Source organism: Prionailurus bengalensis, chromosome E2 (assembly GCF_016509475.1).
Source record: "Prionailurus bengalensis isolate Pbe53 chromosome E2, Fcat_Pben_1.1_paternal_pri, whole genome shotgun sequence".
NCBI classification, from domain to species: Eukaryota; Metazoa; Chordata; class Mammalia; order Carnivora; family Felidae; genus Prionailurus; species Prionailurus bengalensis.
Genome location: NC_057352.1, coordinates 43245006 through 43261118, shown reverse-complemented (window position 1 = coordinate 43261118; position 16113 = coordinate 43245006). Strand labels below are relative to the sequence as shown.

The 16113-nt window shown below is 52.5% G+C and overlaps 1 protein-coding gene across 1 annotated transcript; it reads left to right on the top strand.

Moving 5' to 3' along the window:
- The first annotated feature begins 7 nt into the window (after positions 1–7).
- LRRC29 (leucine rich repeat containing 29) lies at positions 8–14926 on the top strand. Its single transcript, XM_043599511.1, has 7 exons — positions 8–123; positions 3239–3340; positions 11142–12134; positions 13265–13480; positions 13619–13759; positions 13959–14176; positions 14266–14926. Exons 1-7 carry the CDS (start codon positions 100–102, stop codon positions 14432–14434), a joined length of 1863 nt encoding a protein of 620 aa, XP_043455446.1. The 5' UTR covers positions 8–99; the 3' UTR covers positions 14435–14926.
- The last annotated feature ends 1187 nt before the right edge of the window (positions 14927–16113 follow it).

The following is a 16113-nucleotide window of genomic DNA, read 5'->3' as shown; positions in this document are numbered from 1 at the left end:
GTGGGGGATCCACTTCCTTCCCAAGACCCTCCCCCCGAAAGTCGGTAAGACTACATTTCCCAGAAAGGCTTGCACGGGGGCGGTGGCGGCTGGGATGCGATGGCGGAGTCGCTGCCCCAGGAGGTGAGAGGAGTCCGCCCTCAGGCTTAGCTTGGGACAGGCTCCGCCCTCGGGGTCCCGGGCTGTGGGGAGGGGCTGTCAGACAGCTCGCCCGGCTCTGCCCGCCTGGCTGAAACGACCCGCCGGGGAGATCCCAGGATCTGCTGGCTATGGGTAACGGCCCCGCCTTTGGGCCACCCTATCACCTTAGCTTGGGGGAACCATTCTCTCCACCCCCATCGGTCCCACGATTTGGTTGCCTCGTCACCTCAACCAGGACAGGGTCTCAGCCTACCCACCTCTCTAGAGATGGCCGCCCCTTCCCCCTCAGTTCTGGAAGATGTCCGTTTCATACAATCGTCCCCGAAGGGTAACCGGCCGTATCCTCGTTGGCCTCTTTGGGGTGATCACTTCATTCCCTTTGCCCCTCCCCCTGGCGGTGGGAAGCAGACTGCCCCCTTCAATCAATTCCAGGCACAGTCGCTGAATTACTTCACCAAAGACAGGCCTGCTCCCCACTCCCTAGGCCCCTAGTGATGGCTGCCCCTACCTCCTTCACCCCATGGGATGTTTGCGCCTTTTCCTTAGCCTGGAGCAAGAGCACTCTGTCGCCATTGGCCAGAGACAGAGAACAGGTTGTTGCCAGCGGTCTCTTGGGATGGTCTCTCCATCCCTTTTGCCTTGAGAGTTGGCAGCCCCCTCCTGCTGTCCGTGAGAGGCAAGTCACCCTTTACTCATTGGCCCTGGAACGGTGGTCCTTCTCCTTAGCAAGAATAAGACAGCTCCCACTCCGCTGACTCCCCTGCCATGGCATCCTTTATCTCCTGGGCTCCAGAGGATGTTTGTTCCATCTCCATAGATCCTAGGAATGACTAGTTTTATCTCTAGTAGCCCCTTAGGATGGGGTTCATGGGATGGCCTTTTCATCCTTATCACTGCCTCTTCTTCCCTCTAGAAAAGCTACCCCCTTCTCAGTTCAAAGAATCATGCTCCCTCCCCTCAGAGAGGACAGGTGTACTGCCCTCTCCCTTTGCTTTTTGGGTTGGTTGCTGAGCCCCAGAAGACAGGATGGCCACTGTCTTAACTTGGCTCAGATAGGCTTCCCTGCCTTCCCCTGGGATTGGGGGCTTAGTCAGTCCCAATCTCATCAGTGTTCTCTTCCCCATGCCTAGCCTTCCTGGCCTAGAAGGCTGTTCTCCCCAGTCCCCAGTACTTCTCTCAGGTAAAGTGATCTGCTTTATCTCCCCATCCCTTCCCTTAGCAAACCTTTGGTGAAAATAGAGATATAGGACTGTCCATCTTTAGTTCAATCCAGTAAGTATTGGCTGAGTACCTTCTGGTGCTAGGAATCAAAGAAAGGAAGAAGAAATTAGAATGCACTGGTGAGGTCAAGGTTAAGGAAGGGCATTCCAGGAAAGACCCACATAGGCAAAAAGTAATAGGCATGCTATGTTTATAGGACAGTGGGGAGACTGAACTGGGGAAGCTCTGGAATCAGGGATCCGGATCCGGTCAGGCATAGGGCCTGGCAGTGCTGACCCAAGAGTGGAGATTTTGCACTCCCTGCATTAGGGTACCCTGCAGGTTTTCATCAGGGATATCCTAAGACTGAATGCTGTTTTTTTTTTAGGAAAGTTAACCTTGTTGCAGTGTGCAGAATGACTAGCAAGGATGAGCCTGGAGGCAGGTGGGAGATTGTAGAAGCGCCCCACGTCTGGGGTAATGAAGATCTGGGCTGCTGAGGTTCTAAAGTTTCAGTGGTAAAAATATTAGTAGCAGCAATCCAGCAACCATTTATGGAACATCTACTAGTTGTCAAGCACATTATATCTATTAAATATATGTATATATACCTGTATATATGTATATGGTATGGAAACTGAAGCTGAGAGAGGTCAATTACCTCGCCTGAGGCCACATAAGTCACAGAACTCAGAAGCAGTAGAGTGGGGATTTGAATGAGTCTAAGTTAGCCTGGCCTAAAGCTTGTGCTGTACACCTGTATCTGACAGCAAGGGACAGAAGAGCACGAAGAGTTCAAAGTATCAAGATCTTTAGGTGAGATGCACTGTTGGCATTGAAGTTCAGATACTGGAAAGTTGGGAATAAGGGATGCTTCAGACTGAGAATATGAATTTTGGTTGAGATAAAGGTGATAGTAAAACATTTAGATGAAGGATCCTGTGGACAATTGGCAACACTGGACCAGCACATGAATGATGAGACAATAGGGGGATATTGAATTGTTGGTTATTCCTGTAGAGGTAACTGTTGAAGCCATGCAAACAAATTTATTATCCTCGGAAATAAACCTCAGATTGAAAGACCCAGGTCTGAACCCTTGGGTGCCACAGAAGGATCCGGAAACAGGGCAATTGGAGTGGTGAGTGGAGCCCTGGAAAACACAGTGTCACAATGGTCCAGGAGAGAAGATTCCAGAAGAAAAGAATAGTTAATATTAGATCATTCCTGGCCTCACAGGCGACTCCATTCCCGGTCCCTTATAGGGCCTCCAGCCTCACAGAGCATGTGTGGAGTGACGGCCTGAGCACCTGGGCTGGGTCCTGCTGGGATCATAGCTTAACAGCCAGCTGAGAAAGCGGGTTGGCAGTGGAGAAGATGGGGAAAGAGGGAAGACCCAGAGCCTGACCCGTGATGGCAGGTGGATGGGGTGTGGCTTCTGAAGATCAGAGGAGGAGACCTGACTTGCTGTGTCTGAGGTCCTATGCCAGACCCTTTACTACGTTACTTGATGCTCACCATAACCCATTTAGATCTCACTACATTTGCCATTTTACAGATTAGAAAAACAAGACTCAGAGAGGTCAGGTGATAGATAAGCAATTGAACTAGGTTTATCTAGTCCCAGTGCCCAGGCTCTTTTTACCAAACTGAGTGGGAAGTTTGCTTTTTATCAATCAGTACAAACCTGCATCCAGGCGGGGCTCAGGAATGGTTTGTTCACAGGAAAGATCCTTAGAGGCTGGAGGGGGGAAGTGAAGATCTCATGAAGCTTAGGATTAAAGATGAACTAGAAGCCAGTATTCCAGTCCCCTCAGACCTACTATTCTACCAGGTGGAGAAGGTTCCAAAGGCCCCCAGTTCTTACAGTTTCCAATGTCCTGTCTTTTTCCCTCAGATGCTCACATATATTCTGAGCTTCCTGCCTCTGTCAGATCAGAAAGAGGCCTCCCTCGTGAGTCGGGCTTGGTACTGTGCAGCCCAGAATGCTCTTCGGGAGGTAAGGTGGCCACCCTCATCTGGCCCATTCTCAGTTGTCTGTCAGTTTAGTTTGCTTGTGGCCCTGCTCATACATCATCTATCCATCCATCCATCCATCCATCCATCCATCTATCCATGCACACTTGTTCACACATATGTTACATTCATACATACTTGGCTCTGGGTACAGTGCTGGGACTTTACAGATGAATAAGACATAGTCCCCTGCCCAGAGGAGCTCATAGTCCAGTGAAGGAGAAAGACAAGTACGTTAGTGATCGTGATGTCGTGTGTTGGGTGCTATGACATTGGAATGAATGGTGCAACAAGAACAGGAAGAAGGGCATCCAAAGGAGAGCAGCAGCATCAGGGAAAGTTTCCTCATGGAATAGGATAAGGGTGAAGGTTGGTCTTCCATACTGGTAACAGCACAGGTGAAGGCGCCAAGGTGTGAAACAGTTCTGGATATGACCACACAAGTTCCATGTGACTAGAACTTAGATAGAAGTGGTGGGAGATGAAGCTAAAGAGAGGTCAGGCTGCAAACTGGCACTATTGCTGGGGTTCCATCCTCATTACCATCATGGAGCCTTTAAAGGAATGTTAAGGCAGGGGAGTGACAAGGTGTGATGTGTCTTAGATCTCTGCAGTGCAGAGTGGACTGGAGAGGGTGAGTCGGGGTGTGGGGAGACAGCCCAGCTCAGAAGTGCGTGCAGACATCTGTGACAGTTTGAAAGGCAAGCAGTGAAAGCTCCTTGTTTGTTTTAATTTTGACTTCTTTGAATATTCCTGAGGTTGAACAGTTTTCTCATTAGCTGACCATTTCTATTTCCTTCTCTTGTTTATTCACGTTCTTTATCCATTTAATCATTAGCATCGTAGTATTTTCCTTATCCATTTGTATGAACCTTTTATATATTAAAGAGATTAATCTTTTACATATTAATTGAAATATATTCCTAACATATTTGCCTTTGAATTTGATTTGTAGGTATGTGCTTATTTATGAGATACAGAGGTTAAATTTCTATGTTGTGGATCCTGAACATCTTTTGTTTTCTTGCTTTTTAAATTTGGAGACCCCTTGCCTCCTCAGTGATTTGATGTACCTCATATTTCTCTCCTTTTTTTTATTAGACTCTATTTTTTAGAGAGGTTTTAAGTTCACAACACAATTTTTTCTTCTATTTTATGGTTTCAATTTTTATAGTAATTTTTTAATTGGCGAAATTTATTTTGATTTATGCTGTCAGATAAGAAACTAAACTAATTAGTTTTCAAATAGCCCCCATACCATTTATATATAATCTTCCCCTTCCTTTCTGGTTTGGACTTCTCCTCTGTCACACATTAAATGTGTGTATATACACATAGGGTCTGTTGTCATGTAATCTGTCCTGTATCATTGAGCTTAGTTAGTGTGTAAAGATAGTTGGACTTGTGGAAAATTGAAGTATGAGACATCTAGATGGTGAGATGCAGTTGGTTGTTGAATTTCTGAATGAGGAGTTCAAGAGAAGTGTCTCAGTAATAAATACAGAGTTGGGTATCATTACAGAATGGGTAGAGGTTGAAACATGGATCTAAGTAACTTGCCCCAGGGAGCACATGACGATCCATAGGAAGAGCAGGCCACAGAATCCCCAGGGGGAGTACACCAGTCTAAGGGCATGGTATGGAGGAGGCACCAGTGAGGCATAGAGGAGATTCCAGTGAGAAGAGGGGGCAGAAGTCATAAGTGGAGAGCATTTACAGTGTTGAGTGGATGACTAACAGTGTCATATCCCATGAAGAGTCCAGAAAATAAAGAGCAGATAGTGTCTGTGATGTCCAATGTCCAGAGAGGTCCCCAGTGACTTCAGCAACACTTGGCATCTGGAGGAAAAGCCAGGTGTGTGGAGGAATGAATGAGATAAGAAGGACAGTGTAGACAGTTGACCTCCTTTGCAAGAAATTTCCCCACGAAAGGAAGGAAATAAATGGGGCAACGATGAGAGGTTGAGGGGACTTGACAAAAGGATTTTCATTGGGAGAAGTCTCAAATGTGTTCTTATGCTGCGGAGAGTAATAAAGGAGGGGCGAATGTGAATGAATGAAGAAGAGAGGTGAGAAATGGTGGATGCCACCTGAGGTGATACAGGCCTGGTCTTCGATAGGGTGCGGAGGGTGTCGCTTCTCAGGAAGTGGCAGTGTGGAGCAGTTTGCTGAGGAAGCTCCTCTGAAGCTAGTGGCCTCTTTGCTGGGTGAATCTGGGGGCCACATTGTCATAGGGAAGTAAAAAGAGAGGTAGAGGCAGGGGCCTCAGCACAAAGGCTTGGAATCTTCCAGGGCAGAAGGAAGTGGGAGAATTACCAGAGCTGCTCAGAGAGCCCTCACTCACTCAGATACTGATGCTGCCTGTCTGTGCCTAGCCCTGTGCTGGGCCCTGGGGCTGCAGGGCTGGGGGAGGCACAGCACTTGTGAGTTGGTAGTAAGCACAAGCCAAAGGAGTGGGTAGGTAGTAGTAGTGCTGCATTTGGAGTCTTGTGTGGGACACAGGGGATCAGAGAAGATTCAGAAAAGACTTCATGGAGAAGGGCGTGCCTGGGATGAGGCTAGAGAGGGGAATAAATATTTGCCAAATAGACAAATAGGAGTAGGTGAGAGGTGAGACAACCCTCACACTCATCACTACAACCAAACAGAAAAAGCAGCCAAGTGGAGGCATGGCACCATGAGGCACCAATAAGAAGTGCCATTCCCAGAGCCAGGGCTGGGGGCGGGAGGGAGGGGGAGCGGGGGCAGGTGTGGGAAAGCTGGGCGCAAAGAAGTAGGCAGGGCTCCAGTGCCGGCAGAGAAGCTCAGCCTCCGTCGCATGGAGTAGAGAACCTTCAAGGGGTCTGAAGAGCATGGTCAATTTGCCTTTTATAAGGATCACCTGGTGACAGTACCAAGACTAGAATGGAGCCAGAAAGACTGAAGGCCAAGACCTTCAAAAGGGGACAACTGCTGTAATGTATTTCTGAGAGACAATACAGGAACCTGATCTAGGGCACAAGCTATGAGGCAGAAGCAGAGGGACATGCATGGTACAGTGTGTCAGAGAGATAAGATGGAAGGGACTTTGGTCACCATGAATGTGGAGTGTGAGAGAAGGGTCTAGAATGGCTCCCAGACCTCTGACTTGGGTGACTTGGTAGAGGGCACTAAGAGTTAAGAAAAAGGGGCATCAGTGGGGGATAAGACAGTGAATTCAGACGTGGTCATGTTACACCTGTGTATCTGGCAAGTTCCATCGGGTAACTAATTCCCAGGGTCCGCAGATAAAGTCGTTGGACTGGGATGAAGTGCAGTCTGCCAGGGCACACAGGGAGGACAGCAGAGAGTGTGTGCACGTGTGTGTGTGTGTGTGTGTGTGTGTGTGTGTGTGTGTGTGTGTGGTGGGGTGGAACATACCATGAGGAACTCTCTCTCTTCTTTGGTGACCCCAAAAGAGGCTGATGGGAAACAGGCTAGACAGTAGGAGGAGAGCCAGGCAGGCAGAGCCACAGAGCCCCCAGTGGGACATAGCATGGAGGAAACTGGCCATCCACAGCAGGTGGCATGGAAGAAAGGATACTTGTAGGAGGTCTGAGAGGAGCCCCCAGGTGTTGATGACCTTGCTGGATGGGAGGGGTAAGTGGGTGAGGCAAGGGGTAAAAAGGCGGCTAGCTCAGGTATAGGTGTGCCCACATGCTTCCAAGAGACCTGACGTCAGAGGAAAGGGGAGAAGCAAGAGTAATGAGGAGAGGGAGGCAGGATCAAGGGAGGCCTTTTTTGTGACTCTGGGGCATTTGTAAACTGAGGAAGGAGCAGTGGACTGCGGGTTACTATGGAAGAAGGTGGGGCAGGCCCAGTAGGCCCAGAGAAGGGGATTAGGAGCAAGAGAGGGAAGGAGATTAGGATGGGTCCTGACAACTGGTGAATATGAACAGGGCAAAGGGAGGGCCTTCCCACCTGATGGCTTTGGCTTCTCTCTGAAACACAACAGGTCATCTCTGGGAAGGTTGGAGTGAGGGGAGGGTGGTGCACTTGTGTCAGGGGCTGGAGAGAATGGTGGGCATGGAGAGAAACCTTGAGAGGGAGGAGAAGAGAGCCAGAAGGTGGGGAGGAGGTGGCAGTGGAGGTGGCAAGAGGGGAGACTGTGGCTTCCACAGGCAGAATTCTGTACTCCCAGCATAGACCCAGAGGAGGCAGCAGTCTCATAGTCCCTGGCAGGGCTGGGGGCAAGAAGAATGGGCACGGCAGCATGGCAGGCAGGGCCACAGGACCCCAAGGAGAAGTAATCAGGGCAGAGGTTCTTTGAGTCCAGCAAATAAGGAGAGGGCAGGAGAAGAAAAGTGGGCAGTCAGGAAGGAATAGATTAGAATAGGATAAGGGAGTGAGGAGAAAGAGGCCAGGGCAGAGTTTGAGATCGTAGAATCCACCATCTCAGCACTGGGGCTCCTCCAGCTAACTGTGAGGCCTAGATGGGATGCTGACAAAGACCTATTTGGTGGCTCTGCAAAACTCAGCCCCACCCGGGCTGGGAGCACTGGAAGGCCAGGCCACAGGTACATGGCATCTAGGGTTCTGCTGACATCCCACCACAACCATGTCCCAGAGAGCAATTTTCAGAATTCATTGTCAGGAACCATCTTCCAGGGCTCATTTGTGGGCAGGTTGATAAGGAAGCAGCGCCCCCTGCTAGTATGTGCTACCAAAGATACTGGTTCACCAAAGCATGACTGGGGTTCGTTCATGCCTCACCAGGCCAAGCTAGGATGCTGGATTGATGACTTGTTATTCTCCCTGACCTACCCCCACTTAATCCCAGTTTTTCTCAAATAAGAAGGTAGACAAAGGCAGTGCCCCCCTGCCCTCCCCTCAACACAGGATCTGCCCATTCCGGTGAGAGCCTGGTTGCCTGCCACTGGGTTGGTCTCTGTGAAGAACTCAGGACAGCTCAGCTTCTGCCCTCCACTGCCTTCTCTTGCTTGGGGTGTTTATAAAGGCCCCCAGGAGCCTCTGGAAATGACCCCCAAGGTCTAGCTCCTCTCTATAGACCAAAGCCCCTGGGTGCCAGAGCATACACTTTCTTCTGGAGAACAGCATGCCGTTTGGGATCCCTATGCCAGCAGATGGGAGAGCCATTTCTCTATCAGATGGGTTTCCAATCTTGCCCACAAGCCTGCAGTTTCAGCTCAGGGCTTCATTAGGTACAATGAAGTCTTGGCCTCTCACAGTCAAGGGATATGTGCCCCTTTTAGCAGATTTAGGGCATTTTCCAAATGACTTGGCATTGACTGTTAAGATGCCAGCATTGTGAAAAAAGGACATGGGGCTTAGTTGGCTCCTTTGTGGATGAGGCAGCTGGAACTAGAGCAGATATGCTTGCAGTCCTCCTTTGGACCTCTAGAAGCATCTTCCTAGGGCCTAGGAAGGGTACCTTCCTACATTGGGACTAAAGACCAGAATCCAGGAGCCTGCTTCTTCTGTCTGCTGCTCTGCTCCCCACAAATGAAAAATATCACTAAAAGGCTGCTCCTGGGCACCTGCACTTTGAGTCTAAGGCAGACCACCTGGGTGATGGCTTAGAGGCTGCCCCCACACCACCAAGAAAAACAGTGGGGAGCAAGGAGGCGGTCTTAAATCTCAACACACACACACACACACACACACACACACACACACCCCTCCCAGTAGCTGCTAAGACCTGCTTTACATCAGGTCCTGTGCCTTTATTTGATGGGTTTTATTGCCACCAACCAACCCTGGACTTGGACTCTAGGCTGACTACCATTGCCCCCCCTCAGCTGTTCATCTGCCTGTTCATAGGGAGGTTGTGGGAGAGGGAAGAACATGAGAACATTCCTGGCTGCCAAGGCTCAGGAAGCAAGAGAAACAAGGACTACGGCAGGCCCCTGGGGGTGGGAGGGTTGGGGCACAAGATGTGAAGGTGGAGGTAGTACTGCCTCGGCAGCCAGCCCTGCTCTGCGCTTGGCAGCCACAGCATACTCTTCATCATCAGAAGGCTTTCAAATGGCTGGAGGTCTGCTTTACCATTCTCTTCTAGAACCTTTTCTCCCTGCTCTTTTCATCATTTTGTATCACCTTCCCCACCCAGTGGGATCTTCCCACTCTCCTTAAATCTTAGAGAAAAACGCAGGCCCTTGGGGTTCCTACTACTCCATTGTCTCCCAGTGTCCACGAGAGGGGGCTGTGGGAAGTGATCCTCTGGCCCACAATCCCTACCTTCCTGGAATGGGATCTGGACAGGGAGCCCGGTTTGACCCCTGATTCCCATGGAAGTAGTCAGGAGCCGGCCCCCATTTCTTCCCTTCCCTTCCTTTTAGGCTCCATGCCCAAAGTGGGGCTTGAACTCATGACCCTGAGATCCAGAGTCACGTGCTCTGCCGATTGAGCCAGCCAGGTGCCCCAGGCCCCCATTTCTCACCACACACTCCTTCCCATGATGACAGCCATAGGTATCTGTTTCTCTCTGTGACAGAAGCCAGCCTAGTTTCTGTACCCGGGAATGAGTTTCATGTGTCTTCCTGGGAGTATCCTGTAGTAAGTGTCTTGTAGGAGTGTGTATTATGTGTCATTTCTACCTTTCTGACTTCCTTTTGATGATGTTCTGTGGGGTAGAAGTGGGGAACATCGCTTGTTCTTGCAGTAACTTACAGGACAGGTTTTTTAGAGAGCTTGCTTTCCTGCATTGGGATCATGTTGATGGATTAAAGCAAGAGCTTTTGAGTACTGCTTGCCTGCACCCTGGGCTTCCATCAAAGGTAGAAAAAACCTCCCCCATACCTGTTCCTCACAGACCTGTCCCAACTTCCCTTTGGCACAAAATCAGGGAAGTTTCTGTGAAAACTGGGACTCCCCAAGTGTCTACGCAAGCCAGCCTGTTCTCCTGACTTAACCCTGAGCTCGCCTCTGAGCTCCACCCCACACCAGCCACGGACTCTCCACTCTCCCCTGTTCCTCCACAGCAGGGCCAGCCCCACTTTCTTGGCACCACAAGATTCATTCTCTTAGCTTCTGACCACAGAAATAGGAGATTTCTCCTTCCTTACCTGGACAAAGAAGATGGACACTCCAGAGATGAACCCCAGGGATCTCAAGCACATCTTGAACTCTGGAACCTGCAGGACCCACGCATGTTGGTGCGCACACACATATGCACACATGTATGCACACATTTTTGCTGACACACAAAACCCATTTTTGCAAACATTCATGTGGCTAAGATACTGAAGCCACCAGGGGACCAAGGCCTCACTGCCTGCCCTAGACTTCTGGCACCTGGGCCACCCAGGGCGTGGTGGTGACAATTGCTTTGCTTCTTACTGCCTTTGGCTGTTCTGAGGGCTATTTATATGCTCGAGAAAGCGAAGGAGGCTGGTTGCTTAGCTAATGCTGAGCTCTGACTCTCTGGAGTAGGACCTGAGTCTGTGGGTCTCAGGGCCACCTTCTGAAAGGCCCAAAGTTTGGGATCTATCATACTTTGTCCTTCTGCCTCCTGGGGGCTTCACTGGCTCTCCTCTAGGCCACCCCCAGCCCCCTGTCCCCAGCATGCCAATGCCCCACCCCTCTGTAGGCATCCAGTCCCATCCATCACTAACCTTCCTGCCCTCCCCTCAAGTCATCCCCTTTGAGCCCCAGAGTGACTTGTCCCCTTCGACCACACATGACACCGCACAGCACAGCGGTCTCCATTGTGACAGGGTCCTTCCCTGATCTCTGGCTTCAGAGACCTGATGGCCAACCCTCTCTGAAGCCAGAGGGCTAACCCCAGTCCTATTGCTGCCCCTTAGACCAATGTGCAGTACAACATCCCTGTGTCCTCTGCCTCCCTCCCGGCCATCAAGAGCCTGGGCCTCAGGGGCATCACCTGCATCAGCCTGACCAACCTGGATGACTCACCAGCTTCGCATGAGGTGCTGGAGTGTGTTGCCTACCACGTGGGCCCGCATCTGCAGAGCTTGTGCCTCAGTGGGGGCAGCCCCTCGGAGGCCGCCTTTGTGGCCCTGATCCTAGGCTGCCCAGCCCTGCGTATCCTTGACCTCAGTGGCTGCAACAGCCTCTTCACATCGGGCATGCTACTAGCTCAGCCCGAGACAGCACAGCGGGTCCAGCAGGTGTTGAGTGGCCTCTGTGAGCTCAACTTGGCTGGCCTGTGGGACCTGACCGACCTCAGCTTCAACCGGCTCAGCAGCTGTGCCCCCAGCTTGGAGCGCCTCTCCTTGGCCTACTGTCACCTCACCTTTGAATTAGGCCCAGTCTGGGGCTCCCTTGGCCCCCAAGACTCCTCCCCCTCCCAACTCTCCTTCCACAACCTGCTGCGGTTCGTGAAGGAAAGGGCTGGTAGGCTGCATGCCCTGGACCTGAGTGGCACTGGCTTGCTCCCTGAGGCCCTGCAGGCCCTGGGTCAGGTGGCCGGGCTGCAGCTGCAGGAACTGAGCCTGCATGGCTGCCAGGACCTCTCCACAGAGGCTGTGGCTGCCCTTTGCCGCCTGCAATCGGGCCTGATCTCCCTGGACCTCGGCGGCTGCTCAGGACTGGCTGACGGGGCACTCGTGGCCATAAGCCGGGGCCTGGGGCACCTGCAGCGCCTCAACCTGAGGAAGCTGCAGCGGCTGACAGACGCAGGATGTACGGCCCTGGGGGGCCTGCAGGAGCTGCAGAGCTTGGACCTGGCAGAGTGCTGCCTGGTGAGTGGGTGGGGCCTGGCTCAGGCCCTGGGTTCAGGGCACAGAGCTCCAGCCCCACTGGCCTCCCTCAGCCTGGCCTACTGCGCCTCACTCAAGGTGAGCACACCATCTCCTTCCTTCCTCTCCAGGGCTGTGGCTGGGGGAGTTGCACATGTTGCAGCAGGGAGGAACTCCCCAATGTTTATGTCCAAGGAACAGTAGTGAGAACAGAACTTAGGACACAAGGGGAAAGGAGTCTGGACAGACAGTGCTGCTGCCAGCACTCCCCCGCTCAGCCCCTACCGTGTGCCTGCATGGAGGGAGGTCCAGGACACCAGGCTGGCCCAGCCCACAAGGTGGCACACACCTCGTATGCAAAGTGCTCGGTGACCCGGGCAGTCTGGGTAGGGGTACTGAGTGCAGGTGTTCGTTCTGGAGGCAGGAAAGATGAAAGAAGGGGTCTGCAGGGAATGGGCACCGAGGTTACACAGGGAGGTTGCTCAGGCAGGGCCTGACAGAGGTAATATGATGTGTCACAGGGTCATTTCTTGGCTGCAGCCAGTTCATTAGGACTCAGCCCTGTCCCTCTGGGTGGCATCCCTAACTTGGCAATATCAGTCTCTCCCTCTTTAGTGGATCATTCCTTCAAACTGTCAATGTACCCAGGGCATTCCAACCTGAACACCGTCTCCTTTCCCCCACAAGTGCTTCTCTTGCCCTGCCCCACTCTGTCTTCCTGTTACCGCCATGTGTCTCTTTATCAGCTCTCCCACGTATCTCTGCATCTCTTTACAAACCAGCTTCCTCTACTCTGCCCTTAGCTCCTGCTTCTGGCAGGTGGCAGCCCTACCCCCACAGTGACCTCAGAGTTCTGCTTCACATTCTAGAGGGAGCATACCTGACTGGCTCAGCTAGGGTCAGATGTCCAATGAGGGTCCAATAAGCTGTGGTCAGAGGGCTCCCTCAGCCCACACCTTCAGGAGGGGCCTGGAGTACAGGCAGGGCAGATACTTTAGAAACTTCCACCTGCATCCTTCCTGCCCCAGACAATCTAGGCCTTTGTCCTCCAGCAAACTCCTCCTGGTGTCCCTACCTTTCACCAACACAGGGACATTGTTGCTTCCCTCTATGGACCCACTGGTAGCTCTCTGTTGCCTGTGGGGCTGGAATCTTGAGTAGAACCTGCATAGGGACCCTTGCAGAAGTCACCTGCTCATTGCTCTCTCCCTTCTCCACTTCCCTCCTAGGATGCCTCAGTGCTCTCCCTGATCTCAGTGCTGAGCCCAAGCCTCAGGGTGCTAGACTTATCTTCCTGTGTGGCCCTCACCAACAGGACCCTGCAGGCCATCTGTGCCTACCTAACCCACCTCTCAGTCCTGCGCCTGGCCTGGTGCAAGGAGCTCCAAGACTGGGGACTTCTGGGGCTGGGGGAACCAAGTGAAGAGCCTACACAGGAGCCCCAGGTGCAGGTCATGGAAGGCGGGGGCGGTCCCTGGATTCAGCTACCCACCCCCACCCCCCGCCCCTCCTGAATGTCTCTCTAGGACCATTTGAGGGCCAAACTCAGGAGGAACCTGAGAAGCAGGAGTCTCTTCCCACAGCTACATCAAGAGTTGGAGCATCAGGCCTCAGGCCCCAAGGAGCCTCCCCAGCCACAGGGCCCTTCCCTGCTCATGCTGCGGGCCTTGCAGGAATTGGACCTCACAGCCTGCAGCAAGCTAACTGATGCCAGTTTGGCCAAGGTGTGGGATTGGGACTGGAGGTGTGGATAGGCTGATGATCCTGGCACTAGACCCAGGCCCAGGCCAACCCACTCTTTGCTTGGAAGAAGTTCCATTCTCTTTGGCTTCTGCTACCTCTGGCTGGGGGTGGGGGAACCTGGAAGAGCCCTGGGCTCCAGTGCCCTATCATACCCTCCCACTCCTCACCCCATCCTTGCAGGTGCTCCGGTTCCCCCAGCTGAGGCAACTGTCACTGAGCCTGTTGCCAGCACTCACAGACAAGGGTTTGGTGGCTGTGGCCAAGGGCTGCCCCAGCCTGGAGCACTTGGTGCTGAGTCACTGCAGCCTCCTCAGTGATGAGGGCTGGGCCCAGGCAGCCAGCTCCTGGCCGAGGCTGCGGCACCTCAACCTATCCAGCTGCAGTCAGCTCACAGAGCAGTGAGTTGTCTGATGATGCCACAAATCAGTACAGGGGCTGGGCTGGGTCCCCATGCCAGGTCAGGCACTCACTGGAGGCCTCCCCACAGAACTCTGGATACCATTGAGCAGGCGTGCAAGCAGCTCCGGATGTTAGATGTGTCCATGTGCCCTGGTATCAGCATGGCTGCCATCAGGCACTTCCAAGCCCAACTGCCCCAGGTGGCCTGCATCCAGTCCCGCTTCGTGGGAGGGGCTGACCTGACCTTGACGCTCTAGGGGCAGGTCAGTAACCAACCCTTTGGCTCAGCCTCCATTGCCCTGAGTCCCCAGCCCTGGCCTCTTGACCTGGAGTTTGACCGAATGCCTCCTACCCTCCTCTGCCGCATACCCCAAGTTACAAACTCCTTTTCTAGGACTGGGGATAGAACTAATCCGGGGCAGCACAAGGGGCTTCCTGCTCCAGTCTGCCCTACAGCCCAGCAAGCGCCTCTTCCAGCTATAGGCTGCTGCCACAGGCCCATAGAAATGCCAGCTCCTGCTCTCCTGACCAGACCTAGGTCAGGAGGCCAGGCCCACAGGTGGGATGCCTCTGATGTTGGGGAGGAGCCGACCTTGTGCCGCTTGCCCTGCCCACTTCTCACACCTAAGGCCTGTGCCTCACCTTGTTCCCTATAAGGAGCTCTCCCAGCCCTTACCAGCACGGAGTTTTAGCAGCCAAGCCACAGACTTTGTTGTAAACTCAAACAAGATTAAAAATTCCAGATCTTACCTCCTTGTCTGAAGTTCTCAGGCTAAAGGGCTCCCTCCCCTCCCTACCTCAGTTGAAGCAGCCCAGCCTAGCCCAGGGACAACGTGGACAAAACACCAGAGGCACATAGACAATTTCTTCCTTACACCTGACCTAAAGCACCACAGGCACCACCAGCAAGTCCTAACTTCTTCCCCAACATGGTTGGAGACTAGAAGCCTGGAGGCCTCTCCCAGCATGAGCCTCCAAGCATGTCTTGCATGAAAGGCACATCCCAGACAGACCCGAGGAGCACAATGATTAAGGATGCAGTGGTCTTCAGAAAGAAAAAAAGAGAGAGGACAGGATCTCTGGCTTGGAAGGGTCATTAGAGGGCATCTAGTCCAACCTCCTAAACAGTGCCAGTGACTTCTCAACAGCAGCTCTGAGAAGCCACTTGGCCCTTCATGTGTCCACCCACACTTTGTCCATCTATCCATCAGTTCTAGGAACAGCTAGCATGGCTGCCTGAGTGCCTGCAGCACTGTACTTTATGTGGGGATTTAGAGGTGCCAAAGCTTTCCCAGCGCCCTGGTCACTGGGGGAGGCAAATTAGCCAACAGACAGGGACAGTCCAGTGTGCAGGGCATGCATAAATAGAGAAGCACCTGGAACTGGGAGCCCAGGGGAGCAATGAACATACCCTGGGAGATCAAGGAAAGACTCAAGGCAGTGAAAAGCGAGCAGAAGGGAAGGAAGAGGACAATCAGAAAGGACCAGGGAAATGCACAGTGCAGGCCAGAGCTGGCACTGGGGAGGAAAGGGCGGGTCTCACAGGATGCAGGGAGGATGCCAGCTTGGATCAAGCACAGAGAACTCTGCAAGCCACAGGCCTTTTATTAGATGGCATAAACCACGTGTCTGCAGCCCATCTTAGCTCAACTCTGCTCAGTTGGGAAACTGTGACCATCATCCCATGGACAACAGGGAGGCACTGAAAAATACAGGTTGGGGGTAGTGTGCATGTGAGTGTATAATCAGATCAACTTCATGTTTGAGAAAGACTTGGGGTATTGAGGACCAGAGGAGCAAGGCAGGAAGTCAGGAGATTCTTGCCAAGATGTTGGTGGCCTGGACAAAGGAGTGGAGACATTGGGGAGGAGGAACTGATGCTATTAGAAGGCTTAACTGCATCTGGGATCCTGACCTCGATTTCCATTTTGAACTC